Consider the following 15,284-nt stretch of genomic DNA (forward strand, 5'->3'; position numbering starts at 1 on the left):
CATTTGTGCCCCTCTTAAGTATTTTTTGCATGGTACACTTTTAAAGTTGTCATGAGCTTGCCAAACTGCTCAATCAAAATTAAATGTATGTATTATTCTGACAGCAGTTATTAGGAAACTTAAATGTAGGTTCATGGTGCCAACGTTTGGTTTTCACCATGAGGTAGAAACTCCCCCACCATCGCCCTGAACATGAGCTAGGAATCAGCTCTATCCCTGCCCTGGTTGAACAGTGCATTTGAAAGCACATTTCTTTTTTTATATAAGGATTTGCAGGCCACTGGAATACTGTTTCAACAGCAACAGTCACTAAACCACCTGAGCTACCTAGGTAGCGCTCTGGTTTAGGACTGTTCAAGTATCAGCATCGCTGTGGCTCTCTGTGCTCAAATTCCCTGCATTCCCCACAGTGCAGTTTACATACATGACTTTCAAGCCAATAGCATTTCATCTTCATCCACACAGACACTGCACACAGATGTAGAATCAAGCTGGAGACTGTAAACATGTATATGGGGGCGGGGGGGAGAGCAACGTGAGATTCCTGCGTCCCAGCTAAAAGACTCAGGGGGCAGTTGCCTCCTTTTGGATCTATCCTCTGCGCCTCTTTTCTGTTAAATGGACTCAAATAATCAAGACACGTAATATAGAGCACTCTTATGTGTTATCTGGTAACAGCACCGAGTGGACGCTTTATCGAAGACTGTTCAACTGTCAGGTTGGAATTGTAATATGTGCGAGCCGACCCGAGCGACTTAGAACTCAGTTACGAAACAGAAACAGGAGCGGAAAGTGAAGCGAGAAGTGTTCTGCGGTACCTGCGCCGCAGTGTGGTCTCTGTGTTCATTGTTGGATGCGTGTCTACAACCCCTGCAACAGCCTGCCATTACTTCAAAAACGCCAGTATCCCACAGAACGCGGAGCGGAAAGTGAAGCGAAAAGTGTTCTGCAGTGTTCTCGGGGGCTGGAGAGGGGCCGGTTGCCGGTCACGGCCCCGTCTAGCACCAACAGGCAGTAAAACATTTTTTTTTTTTTTAAATGGCGTCGCATCAGGATCTTCCATCCCAGCTCTCACTTTAACAGCAGAGGGGAACAGGGAGAAAAGATCACTAAGAAGCTCTCGTCCGACTCAAAGGGCCGGGGGCGCACCCCAAGACCACCCCTGCCCTCACCCTCGGCTGATATCTTCCCCAACCACAGCTCTGGAAATGCTGGAGGCCCAAACAACTGACGACATCAGCCCTCCTAGGTGGCAACCGACTTCAGGTGCAGCAGTTAAGTCAAGTGAGCTGAAATCCGCCGGAGGCAACCACTCACTAAAAATTCCAAACAAAGTCTTAAATAAAGATCACTCAAGACCAGGAGTCCATCCATCGGGACCCTCGTCACGAGCTGCGGCCACTGTGCCCTCATGGAAGGATCCATGCCTCGACTTCTCAGACACACCAGAGAGTGCAACGAGGCGCACGACCACCCCGTCGCCCGTCCCCCAGCCAATTCCCCGACCATCGCCAGCCGGAGGGCTGACGAGGCCGGGTCATGTCGAGGAGGAGGCGGTGGGGGCCCAAGCGCGCCAAAAGGACGAGGCTGCCGAGAATGGCGCACAAGAACAAATCATGAAGATCCCGCTTCCCTTGGATGCGCCAGCTCCGGACCTCTCTCCTCCCATCGGGAGCGGGGGGTGCCTTGTGACGCTGCACCTGAGGGAGGCGGGGGAACAGGACCAGCAGGACCAGCAGGAACTGCCGGACAGACCCCGGAGGGAGATTCCGCCGACTCCAGTGCCAGACACAGAGGATGCCGTCCGCGCGTGTCTAGGCAGCACAACAGCGCAAATCCATACTGCGCCGGACGCTGCCGACCTGCGCCCTCTACTGGCAGGAGACACTCAGGTCGCAGGCACAGGAAAAGAAAACGGCGCAGATGCAACAATGCCAAAGTCCCTGGAGGCCCCAGGACCCAGGGGGAAAAACTTCAAACAGCCCCAAGGGCTGAAATAGACGTCTCATTAGGGAATTCCTTAGCAGCACTGCTGAAAACTCAGAAAAATAAAAAACGAAAATAAAACTCAACATAAAACTGACTTCAGTCAGCAGACAACAAAAAACAAGAATACAATGCCAATACAAGATCAATGGATTGAAGTAGACGATGAGATAATCACGACCCCCCCCCCCTCCAAGAGGGTCGAATGCAAAGGGAGCGCAAAAATAAACACAAGCAAAAGCAAAAAAAGGAACGACAAACGCTGATAGCCACCAAAGGCCAAACGCAAGAAAGGTGCCCTTAAAAACAGGGCACATCAATTCACTGAAGGACTTTTTCAACAGCCAGGGTAAACGCAAATATGACATCTTAGAACTGTCAGACGCAGAAATCCTGGAAGCAATCCAAGAAGCGTCCCCGCCGCCCAAATCACGCAAAACTCTAGCAAGTCTAGTAACCATAAGGGAAAAGACTCCAAGCCCTGAGGGCACAGCTACCTCAAGGCAACCACCACACGTCGCAATCTCAGAAGAGGCACCAGTGATTACTGACCAAACATTTGAAGAAGCTCCAAAGGTAGGGACCACTGAGGCATCCCAATCACGTTTATTAGTGGAGAAGTCAACCTCACCAACACACAAGATGCCCAGCAAGGGCGAATGTGTCAAAGAAAATAAGACATTAACCAATGCTGGAAATCAGGACCAGATATTCCCAATTCTCCCTCAGTCACCATCGAGGGCACTGCAGCACGTTCCTACACAGCTTATCCCTGACCACATTCAATCCTGACAGGTCAGGTAATAAAGGCGGAGCCCAGGAACTGAGCCACCCAGAAGGCCCGACTATCAGGGACCCAAAATTGCACACTCCCTCCCGACCACAAAGAAACCCTCAGGGGGAAAGACCAAACAGAGAGGAAAGTCCACACTCTGCAGACGACAATCATCAACTCTTCCACGGCAGAAGGGGACAAAGCAGAACCCACAGACTCCACGTCGGGGTCAGTAAGCAGAAACGAAAGATCCAACACGGCCCAAAAAGAAACGCCAACGAAAAAAACAGACATGCTTACCATTATGTCTGCTATCACCATCACCCTGGCACCATTCTGTAAACTGTATGAATCATTAAATGACTCGATGAAAGACCACACAACAGTCTCAACAATGATCCACACAAAATTAATATTCCTGGAGGGCTACGTGATGGCAGTGGAAAAACGCACAGAGGCAAACAACAATGCAAAGAACAAGGAGTCGCAGAACTCCCATCCCGCAAGAAGAAATGGGGCAGGCTGCGAAGCTGACTGAGGAAAAAAATCTTTAGCCTTAAACGTGGCAACAGAGACTCCCTCACCCTCATGTCCCAGGGATCTGACCAAACAAACCAAAAATTCCGAAACTCAAACCCAAGGGGCCTTCAGCATTTTCAACACCAACACCGGAAACGGCGCCACTCCAACATTGCCACAGAGCAAATCTTTCAACTTTAAACTAAACCTGACAGAATCGGCCCCTTCAATAATTGAGGACCCGCAAAGAAAGAAAAAGGTAATGCCAGGAAAAAAAGTGCAGTCTCCAACGCCCAACGCCAACCCCCAAAAAAACAACCAAATACTTCTCAAACTTCCACAGTCAGTAACAAGCAAAAGGCCTTCACCAGAAAAGACAGAAGACAGCCACATCCTGGGAACAAGTTCAAATCGAGTCCCAATAGAAGAATCAGCTGCGGGAAAAGGTCCAAAACATCCTGGTCCCACAAGTCACCCATCGAACCAGCCAACCAGGTCTCCCACCACAGTTGAAGAATTCTTGTCCGACAAAGCACTGATGAAGCTTTCTGTATACGAAGATCCAGAGGACGTCTTCGAAAAGAAAATCAGGACAGACTATCGCTCCTCACCAAGGGCGGCCAGGAAACAGGCAAGCAACCAGCCCCACCAACCGATTTGCAAAGGCTCTACAAGCAACCAGCCACAAAAAAGCCCGAAAGCCGGTCGGGAGGGGCGAGAAAGACCCCACCACGACTCACCAAAGGCCCCACACCACCAAAGATCGGAGAAGATCTCCGACAGGCATATCTATAGATTATCCGATCGCCCTAGGAAAAACTACCAACACGACTATTATCCTGTCCAACACAAAAGTAACCACAAAGAAAGTCGCCATCATTCGACAACATCGGAACAGCGAAATGGGCTAACAAAGAGCGATGACTATGTACAGACAAGGAAGACACCGTCCGACAAAGCACACCCAACCATAACTCTGAAATTAGAACAAACAAGCAACAACAAAGAGGACACAATCCTAAACAGAAGAACGGTTCTGAAAATGTTTAGACAGCTATGGTGCCTACATCACCTATCAACAGAGGATCTAACCCTAGTGGAACCATACCACTCAGGCACCAAAGCGAAATGCTACCTACACATAAGGTCGAAGAAATACAGACTGCAACTGAAAGTAGCCCAAGAATCACTATTAGTGCGAGGCCTAAGGCTAACAGACACCACTGTCCAGAGGGACTTAGAGACAGTTAAAACGCTTCAAGCTCACACCACGGAAAAAAAAATGCACTACGTCTCGAGAACGGAATCGCTCTACAAGAACAACAGGCTGAATCCCGACAAAGAAGCGTTAGGGAGATCGAAAGATATGCTAACAGAAAGGTTAGACCTGTTAAAAGCAGCCACAACCAGAAAGACCAACGAGCCCAGACTGGCAAGGGACGCACCCTTTCGATCTCCAAGCTCACAGATAAAAACTTCGAGACAACCAAGTCCCTCCGAACAGGTATCTACCCACAGCATGGACCCAAGCAGGACCAAAGACCCAAATAACCTAACATCAACAGCGCCGCCAAAACCACTCTGGTCCTGGCTGCCAAAGTCGCTAGTCTCAACATTGAAAAAATAGCAACCAACAGCTCTTGGAGACGGGGCATTTGAGATTACATCTCCAACGACTCAACTTTTGAAGCAAAAACCCATACAAATCGCTTCATGGAACACTTGTGGGTACAAGACCCTCATGACCAAAGGTGGCCCCAACTTGGGCCGTTTTGACATATTAGCACTACAGGAGCTATGGTTAACAGAAAAACCGGCCCTCGAGGGATTCGGGATAGCATTTGCACCAGCAACAAAGAACAGGCTGGGTCACCCGTCATCAGGACTCCTTTTGGCAACCAGAGTGGACAGTGAAATCAACATAACGGAGACACTCACACTCTCAAGCCATCACTTAACCATCAGAACGACTTGGACAAACTACAACCAGCACTCAGGAAAAAAAACAACTACCGAAATTGCAATTATAAACACATATTGGAATCCGCAAGCCATCTCTGACAAAAAGTTCCTGAACATGCTGGAAATAGAAATTGATAATATCTATGCCGAAAAGCATATTCCCCACGTCATCATCTGTGGAGACCTAAATGTGAAACAGAAAAACTCCTCCCAAAGACAGGTACTCAGACCAAAAACTGCAGCAGAAACACGAGGTGAGCTCTGGAACGACCTGATGTCATCACGAGGATTCCATAACTTGGACCTGTCACTTCCACTTCCAGGAAGATTCCCCACCTGGGAGAGAGGCTCCCTAAAAGGCACCATAGACTACATCTTTGCCTCCGATGCAATGTTAGAGTTAATAACGAAATTCAAAGTCATCCGCACTGAACCAAGCAACCACAACCTCCTAAGAGCATCATGGAGCTCGACAGCAGAAATCAAACCTAAAATGAACACAGAAATAGAGTCCAACTTACAGGGCAATCGCTTAAAATTGTCAGCGGCAAGAGTAGAAGAACTGACGAGGAACTACAAAACCAAACTCCTTGCCTTCAAACACGACGCAGCAGACATCGACTTTCAACCACTGCTGAGCCCCTATAAAGTACCTTCACGCAGCGGGATTGGCTCTGGGAAATCAGGCCTCCGACAAACTAGTCGTCGCCAAACGCCCAAGCCTTAGACAACTAAAGCGTAAAGCCAAAAAATCGAGCTCACCCGGCCTATTGGCTCAAGCAGCAGTGGAAGCAAAGAAGTACAAAGCCTGGCTTAAACATCACCGAGCAACTCTTTATCAAAAAGACTCTGAAGAGATACTAAAAAAAGGAGCAGGCAAAAACGCGAGAGAATTCTGGTCGCTCTTAAAACCTAGAGCGGAACAGAAGGCCAACGAGCCATCTAATTGTGTCAGTGAAGAAAAATGGAAACTCCACTTTGAAGCCCTTTTTCGGCAGCCAACGACTCCTGCAGGGTTAGAACAAAGTCAATGTGACGGCTCCTGGGTTGACGTGTCTGACCAAGAAGACATTGGGCCTCATTCCGAGTACGGCGCTAACCAATGGCGCTATTAACGCCTTGGTTGACGCCGTACCCAGACTGGCAGCGCCTTGGTGGATGGCGGAATTACCGCCCCATTCCAAGGTCGGCGGGGCGGTAATTCCCCATTCACCAAGGCTCTTCCCCATTCCCAAATGAGCCCCCATAGTGCTCAATGGGAATGGGGAAGATGCAAATAACGGTGACTGTTCATTACGGTCACCGTTATTGGCTTGGAGGCCCCTTTGCGCCCTCTACTTTAACACCTGCTCAAAGCAGGCGTTAAGGGCGAGGGCGCAAAGGGAACTCGGAGTATGGCGGTAAGGGATTACCGCCACCGGTCTCGTTACCGGTGGCCGCTATCCCTTACTGCCATACTCGGAATGAGGCCCATTGGATCAACAATCAGCAAACTTAAAGTTTCGCGAGCACCTGGCCCCGATGGAGTCACTAACATTGACCTCAAAAACTTTCAAAATCTATGGACCCCATTCATCAGCCTGGTTTTCAGCAAGTGCGCAGCAACACGATCAATTCTGAGATCTTGGACATCCGCCAACGTGGTCCCAATTTACAAAAAAGGAGATAAATCTGACCCTTGCAACTACCGACCAATCGCTCTCCTCGACACAATCGGCAACATTTTCAGCATGCTCCTTTTAAAGCGGTTTCAGACCTGGGCAACGGAGGCAGCCTGTAACGACACCTTCCAAGCGGGCTTCAAAAATAACTCATCCACCACAATCAACATCATGCTCCTAAGCATAGCGAAGAGCAAAACCTTAGAGGCCTCAACCAGACTTTTTGTGGCCTTCATAGACTTAACCCAAGCCTTTGACCGCGTCGACAGGGAACTCTTATGGGCAAAACTGAACTCCTGGAACTGGCCGCAAACCATTTTGGCTCCCATCAAGGCACTACACACGGGCACTTCCATGCGAGTGAAATTGAACAGTAAAGGCCTTTTGTCTGGGGAAATTCCAATGTGCAGAGGAGTCAAACAAGGCTGCCCTCTGGCCCCCGCACTTTTTGTGGCCTTCATGGGAGATTTCAAAGACACCTGCTCCGCAGTAAGAGCCTTTCCCACCAAAAATAGGGAACGTGCCAATGCCACGCCTAGCATATGCCAATGACATTGTGTTAATGGACCAAACGCAGATAGGCATTCAGAGACAATTAGACAACGTGTCTGACTATATCAACCGATTAAATCTGGAGGTAAACAAGAACAAAACGAAAATCCTAATTTTGGGAAAATCAACAAAAAAATCAAACACCTTCAAATGGGCGATGGAAAAGGTCCAGATTGAGTCAGTATCGAAATTCAGATTTCTGGGGGTGATCGCGGACAGCTCACAGTTGGAAACCAGTATGCAAAACCATCTCTGGGCGAAAGTGAGAGCATTGTCAACACAAGCCAAAATTTTGGAAAAAAAATTCAGAAGATTCTCGCTGATACCAACGATCAAATTCTACAAGGCGAAAGTCGTCCCTGCACTCACATATGGGAGCGAAGCAATGCCGACTATCCCGGACAGCTTTTGGCAAAAGATAGAGGGTCACTTCTGGAAGACAGTATTAAATCTACCAAAATCCACAGCAATGGCCGCCATAAGGAGGGAATTAGGAATGGTCTCGCTCAAAGCAACAGTAGAATTCAACAAAATCGCCTTGTACAGAAAAACAATCATCAGACAACGCCTCCGGCTCTACCAACTGATCAACGCAGAAATTGCTTCAGGAAACTGCAAAATGCTTGCGAACTGGGCAGTAAAGATAAAGACACAACTTGACCAAATAGCATGTACAGAAGCAGAATTAATCTCCAACCCGAGCAAAATCAAAAGGAAACTGGCTGACTCAGACTGGATTACAACTTTGGAAAAAGCAACCGAGAACAAACTCCTCGCCCATCTCCCAGTTTATACATTGAAACGGAACGAAATCGCCCAATTTCTAAGGAGATTTCCGAGCAGACTGCTCCGCCAACTTTTTTTAAGAGCACGTTTGAACTTATTACACACCAACGAGATACTCCAAATTAGAGGCAAATCAGAATCTAATATCTGCAGACTGTGCAATATACCAGACCAAACCGAAAATGTGCGACACCTGCTAACCAGCTGCCAGTCGCTGGCTAACATACGATCAGCATACTTACGACCGGTGCTAGAACCTTTCACGGACCCTGAAGAAGAGCAGTGGTGGCCGCGCCTAAGTGGCGGAGCTAGAACATCTTGGACCATCGCAACAGCCAAGATACTTCAAGCCGCTCTAGCAGAATGCAGCAAACAGTCAAGTGAAGGATGATGGGCCTCTGAGGACCTCACCTCAAATAAAAATCAAAACGTGCTTTAGGACCACGACCGTCACCAAGCAAGAAACTTGTAAAATCTATTTATTTAGATATACACAAGTAAAAAAAAAAAATTAAAAAATATGTGCGTGCGGCTGAGTTGCACTTCGGAGTGACCTTCGAGGTACCTGATGATGGAGGGGGGGCTAGTCGAGGGTGATTGCAGACTGTTCATTTCTTTTGTTACACATATTCTCATTAATTGATTTTAAACTACAGCAACAAAAGATGATAAAATGTGTTGAATGAAAAACACGCAGTAAAACACTTTTATGAGCAAATCCTCTTGCAACCGTTCAGGGTGTTTACTAACTTGATGAAAACCATTTATTTTTTAAACCTACTCTGAACTTCCATTATAAATATGTAAATGGTAAGAAATAGGTTTACTTAAACCAGTTTGTCTCTTGGTCTTTATGTGTTTGTACCCCAGCATACACTTGCGGTATTTGTACTCCGCGGTTTGTCCCACTCCCCCCATTACTGATTTCCAGACTCGCCACAGTGGCTGAGTCATGAGGGTTTATACAAGCAGTGGGGTCGCAGCAGCGCACTCCACAGAATTCAAACACATTATGCACAAATAACTTTTAAAAACCGGTATTCGGGTGGACGAGAGAAAGCAATGTGCACCTGTACAGTATAATGTCCATTACTACGCAGGGTCACACCACTCCACCTCAGTGCGCGTGGAGGGCTCACTGGCACAGACCCAAAGACACCACTATCTCCCTGCTGCTCCAGCCAAAGCTCGCATTCCTCACACACTGTACTCGTCTCGAGCTGCCCCATCTCACTCTGCTACTGTTAATCCCTCTCCTTCCACCTGCAGCCCTCCACCTTCCTCTCCTCACCACTCCCTCCTCTCCTCTTCCTGTTGGCACCCTTCCTGGCCCTACCTCCCTCTTGCCTCCCTTTCTGCACAGTCTCATGTATTCTGCTCCTGACGCCCTCTCCTCTCTCTTGTTCTCTTTAGTTGCTCCAGAGGTGCTGGTGTTTTCGGAGGACACAGTGGAAATCGGGGAGCCGAACGTTTTGATCTGTTTTATGAACAGGTTTTTCCCACCTGTGATCAACGTCACGTGGCTGAAGAACGGGCAGCGAGTGACCGAGGGGGTGGCAGAGACGGACTTCTACCCGAACGACGATTTCTCCTTCAGGAAGTACCTGTACCTGACCTTCATCCCTACACAGGAGGATGAGTATGCCTGCTCCGTGGACCACTGGGGGCAGGAGGCCACCGTCAATAAGTTTTGGGGTAGGTTTCTGAACAGCAGAAAGTCCCACTCTCGTGAATAGGGGAATAGAAAAGGGAATCATCTGCAACCTGCACCCTATAGCTGTAGAGTGTGATTAGCCTTAGAGTAACAATCCCATCACAGCCGGGGATCCAGTGTACAACTGTACTGTACCCTCCGCTAAGCTTATACACAGGAGTGCATTAAGGGCAGTCTATAAAAAAAAAAGAAATCACACAATAGAACGGCATAAAGACCTGAGCACCTGACACCCTAGAAGTGGCTAAAACAGAACACGACAAATCACATCACAATCTATTCATTCTTCGCTGCAATGCTGCTAACTCAGCAAAATAACCATCTACTAAACTGAACTATCCCCTCTGACGAATGTGGAGTTATTCAACAGAGTTACAAAAGCAACAGAACAATGATGGTGTCCAGTGTTGAGAGCATGAGTTCTGTGGTGGCATACACTCCAGCCCATCCCTGCGATACCAGGGGAGCCATTCATTGCAGGTAACTTGCAATGGCAGGAGGCAGCCCCCAAAGGCACGCTTCCTAAAGGGCTCTAAGCTCATGGTTGGTAGAATGGATCTGCTCGGGGCTGTCACTCGGCAGGACGAAAAGAGGAGGTAGCAAAAAGCAGTGTGACATAGCAAGCAGAGCATAACATGATGTGGGGACTAGCCTTAACCAGAGTATACATGGTCTGACTTGGATCCATGCACGTGGCCATGTCAATATAAGAAACCACTCAAGTACATTAATCGCTCTACTTTTTAATGTATGTATATGTTGAATCCAGCAAGCACATCATTGACCGTGTATTCATGTCCAACTGGCATATTACCATACAACAAATGGAGTAATGGCTGAAAGATCTTTGAATGGCTCAACCGTATTCATATCCACTGGAAATTCAACATGGCCCTTTATAAACCATTGTTTTTCTGCCTGTTGTGCCATTTCAGAAGGGGAAAAACATATGCAAATAAGGTTTGTCCCATCCAGAAGGCAAAGACCACACCAGATTCCCAAGTCACATCCATTCTGGAGGAAACCACAAGTAACTGCACATGTTTCAGCCTCACTGCGTGTCATCAATCAGGTGTAACAAGCTCAGGACCCACATCTGTGCATATCCATCGCAATTAGGGTAACATAGGCCACGCTGGAGAGTGCTGGGTGGAAAAGATATGAAGTCATCATAACCTCTTGCAATTGCTCTAGGCAGCCTTCAAAACCGCCACTTTTCAGCCTGCTGTGCCAGGACAGAAGTGGAAAAGTCATATCAAATTCACACTTGGTTCCCCCTTAAAATGGAAGTCGGGCATGTCATTGCCATTTTACATTGGGCCTGTTTAAGCACGACCTTGCCAGTTCCAGAACACCAACTCAGCATATCACTGCCAGTTCTCATCATGCATAGATAGCAAATTGCATGATGCCCACATAGATAATTTGTAGCCTACATTATGTCCAGTTGTCACATTATAGCCACTTTGCACTATACCAGCTTACTACACCATACCGCCTTACTACAACAAACGCTGCCTTAATGCCAGTAACACTGAGATCCTTCTCATTGGGACACCCGCTCCCTCCTTCCCTCCTATTCTCTGGCCGCCCTCCATGGGTCCCCTCCACTCTCCCTCTTGTGAGGCTAAAAACCTTGGCATCATCTTCAACGCCTCTGTTTCCTTTTCTCCTCAGACCACAGACCTTGCCAAGAAGGCCCACTTTCAGCTGCACCTCCTCAGAGGCATTCTTCCTTTCCTCACCTTCCCGCAGAAACTCAATGGGCCTCATTACGAGGTGGGCGGTAAGGGGTTAACGGCGCAGGTAAAGGCGCCGGAGCCGTTAACCCCATACCGCCCTATTACGAGGTCCCCTTGCGGGACCCGCTCTGGACGTCTGGTTTTACCAGACGTCCTTAGCGGGTCCCGCGAGGGGGCCAGCATGCTAACAACGGGCCTGTCATTAATGGGCCCGTTGTTAGCATGCTCCCCAATCCCATTGAGCCCTATGGGGGCTCAAATGGGAATGGGGATGGTCCGGGTCCGGGTTCCCTGAATGGGGAAATACTGGGCCCTCCAAAGTCGGAATAGCCCAGTATTTCCCCATTCAGGGAACCCGGACCCGGACCCGAGTTTGGAGGCAGCCATGCCCTTATTAAGTGCATGGCTACCTCCAAACTCGTAATGAGGCCCAATGTCTCCAAAGCAATGGCCCTCTCCAGGCTGGACTACTGCAACAGCCTCTTCCTCAACCTGCCTCCATCCTCCCTTCACCCCGTCAACTAATCCAGAATAGGGCTGCAAGACTTATCCTTGGCCTCGAGCGCAGGGACTGCATCCCTCCAGCCCTACTATCTCTCCACTGGCTCCCGGTGGCTGTGAGGATCAAGTTCAAGACCATCTGCATCATCCACAAGGCTTTCTGTGGCCTGGGACCCCACTACATCCAACTCTCTCTCCGTAAATACCTCCCTGTTAGAGCCCTTCGGTCTTCTAGCTCCAATTCTCTGCAGATCATATGCTTTTCCAAGCAGAGAGTGGTGGGTAGATCTTTCTCCGCCAGGTATCTCTCTCTGGAATGGCCTCTCTGCCCCTCTCAGGGTTGAGCCAGTTCTCTTTAAGCTCCGGAAGCTTCTGAAGACCCTCCTTTTCTCTCCTTCCCTCTCCTCCTCCCCTGTTAATGCTCCCTCTGCTGCTTTGACTGACTGCCTGGTCCCTTCTGAGTCCTACAGGGCACCAGGCCCTCCTCGCCCAGTCTACCCCTGCACCCTGGTCTCCCTGACCCCTGCTCCTAACCTGCCACTTGCCCCTCTGGGCCCCCTTCCCCTGACTAGCCTGGTGAGGTGTGCATCCCTACTGAGCCTGGTCCTCGCACTTAGCTTGTGGTCCTCACTCCCTGCATCCCCTGGCACTTGCCCACCTGGCCTCCCCTTAGCACTTGCCTAGCCCCAGGGGCCCTCTTCTTCCCCTCCCCCTCCCCAGTGCCCTTTTTGCTTCCACTCTGCCCTGCACTTTCCTCCCACCCTAGCATTATCCCTTCTGCCCGACTGGCATTCCCCCCTCAGACCCTTCCCCCCTCCACTTCTTGTTACTGCACTTGCACGATCCGAATGACACAAGGCCTAGTAGGACCGTTATTGCTGTTTTCTTACCCTGCCCCCCTTTTTTGTCTTGTGGCACCTTGAAACACCATTTGCTGTATAGGTGCTTTATAAATACCCAATAAATAAATAAATACAATATTATACCAACTTTGTTCATAATTGAATAGTTTGGATTATGCCTCGTTACCACACCATGGCCAGTTTCAGTTATGTTCAGGTAACCCATCATTGCCCGAGTTTCTTACAGGTTCCATTGTTTGCTAACAGAAGGGCAAAGAAGAAACATCAATACTGGCACTGGTTTACTAGAGCCACAATGAACAGGAAAGGTATCCCCTGTGTGAGGCACTGTGGGGTCGCCTCTGCTCTGTGGGGTGCATTCAAAGGCCCCAAACAGAAGTCCCTTTCACATGGAAGCAGGATTTCCAACACTGACACAAAAATGGCTTTGCATCTGTGGCTGCAAGTGAAAACTGAAGGTCCCTTTTCACGTGAAAAGCAGGATTTTCAACACTGACACAAAAACGGCTTTCCAGTTTAAATGTGAAAATGTACCACTGCTAACAGAAGATGGGGAAAAAATATGGTGCATGTTGACAAAATGTAATGTATATTATGTTTCACATATAAAATACCAGTGACATTTGAAAAGCCACTTTGTTTTCCATGGAAAAATGTCTGTCGGCCCAAAGCAAACCCTTTTGGCTTGTGGGTGGGCAAACTTCACAAGAAAACCCCCCTGCTGCAGGTCTGAATGTTACATCCCTAATCTAATTACTACTGCAATAAAGTGTGCTCTGGAAGGTTTGTTGTTGTTGAAAATCCAGTGTTTCGCAAACTTGCTTGCTCTCAAGGCAGTGATAGCAGGACAGTTCTCCTTGGATGGAGCATGACTAAAAGGTTTAAAGACTGGGGGCTACAACTTCAAAGAGCAAACTACCAACTCCAAAGAGACTCATAAAAAAACCTCTGGTCACAGGCTATCCCAGGGAGACAGGTGGCTGGAGGAAGCAGTTCCCCATTTGCGGGACATACAGATTTACAATTAATTTAAAAGGACTATTATAACATAGTCCTTTTTCCCAGCAACCAGAAGGCAGATTTTCTTCATTTATGTACCATATTTAGGTAATTTCCAGGCGATTTTGGAGATATAAAATTCATGCACCTACGAGTGAGGGAACTGTAATGGGCAGTTAAACTACGTTTCTGGCTGATCAGAAAATGTTTCAAATGTCAGAGTTGGTGAATGAGTGGAGGATGAATATGGGAAATCAATTACATATTCATAACCATTATGCTTTTTGTAAAAAGGGCAGAAAAGTGCTACACGGCCGTGCAAAATGGTGTGGACCTGGCTGTTGTCTTATTTATTCCCCATGATTAGCTGAATCAGAAAATATGTTTATTATGGCAGTTATTAGTAACATTTTGAAGTTTTGCCACATAACTAGTTTTTGCCAAAAACTTGACATGAGAACAAATGGGGCTTGTAAATTAGGCTGCCATTTGTCTGCTCCAGACTCTTAAACCAATCCATAGAGAGGGGCTGGAGTGGGCAGGAGAGAGAAGGGTAACTGTCCAATCCTATTTGCATGAACTCTTGCAAGGCAACCCCCCCCCCAAGATTGTCAAATTGGTGGTGTCATCGCTGCTATATAAGGGGGACTGCACTAGGAGGAAGGGGCAGAGCTGCTGAAATTTACCATTGAAGAGCGCTGCTGCAATTTACAATCCGACAGCTTCAAGGAAACACCAGAGGAGACTGCTAAGAGGGCATCTGGGTGGAGTTGTTTATTTCTAAGAAGGCCTAAACGCTGACTGGGTGTTATGGTGGAGAGCGGGGGGCCATCATTGAGAGTGGAGTGACCAGACCCCTGACCTATCTTTCCAGAGGGTCCTGACATGCAGCTGGTTTTCCTGAACTTTAAACTGAGGCTTTCTGTGTAACTAGAACTGAGCACTGGGAAACCAAAAGGTGGGGTGTCTGCTTGCCTTAAATAGTTTCCCTTTATAGTGGGTGTGGGGGGGGGGGCAAAACTGTGTAGATACTTAACCTACTTAACTAAAAAGATTAACATAATTAATTTCCCATTTGCTGGAACACTATGGGATGATTTTTGTTAGAATTCAGAATTAACAAAGTTCACTTCCCAGTGTGCGCTGAAAAACTATAGCCTGTAATTTATTTGGGTAATCATTTTTTTATCCTGTTGACCCCGACTTCTTTAAGGAAGAGGGGTG

At 48.0% G+C, this 15,284-nt stretch overlaps 1 protein-coding gene across 1 annotated transcript in view; it reads left to right on the forward strand.

Moving 5' to 3' along the window:
• Nucleotides 1-15,284, forward strand: part of LOC138522036 (H-2 class II histocompatibility antigen, E-U alpha chain-like) — a 267,014-nt gene that overhangs the window by 184,502 nt on the left and 67,228 nt on the right. The window contains exon 3 of the mRNA XM_069635258.1: nucleotides 9,655-9,936. Within this exon, the coding sequence (XP_069491359.1) occupies nucleotides 9,655-9,936 (282 nt within the window). The remainder of the gene's footprint in view (nucleotides 1-9,654; nucleotides 9,937-15,284) is intronic.

Source organism: Ambystoma mexicanum, chromosome 13 (genome assembly GCF_040938575.1).
Source record: "Ambystoma mexicanum isolate Mex_15411 chromosome 13, UKY_AmexF1_1, whole genome shotgun sequence".
NCBI lineage: Eukaryota > Metazoa > Chordata > Amphibia > Caudata > Ambystomatidae > Ambystoma > Ambystoma mexicanum.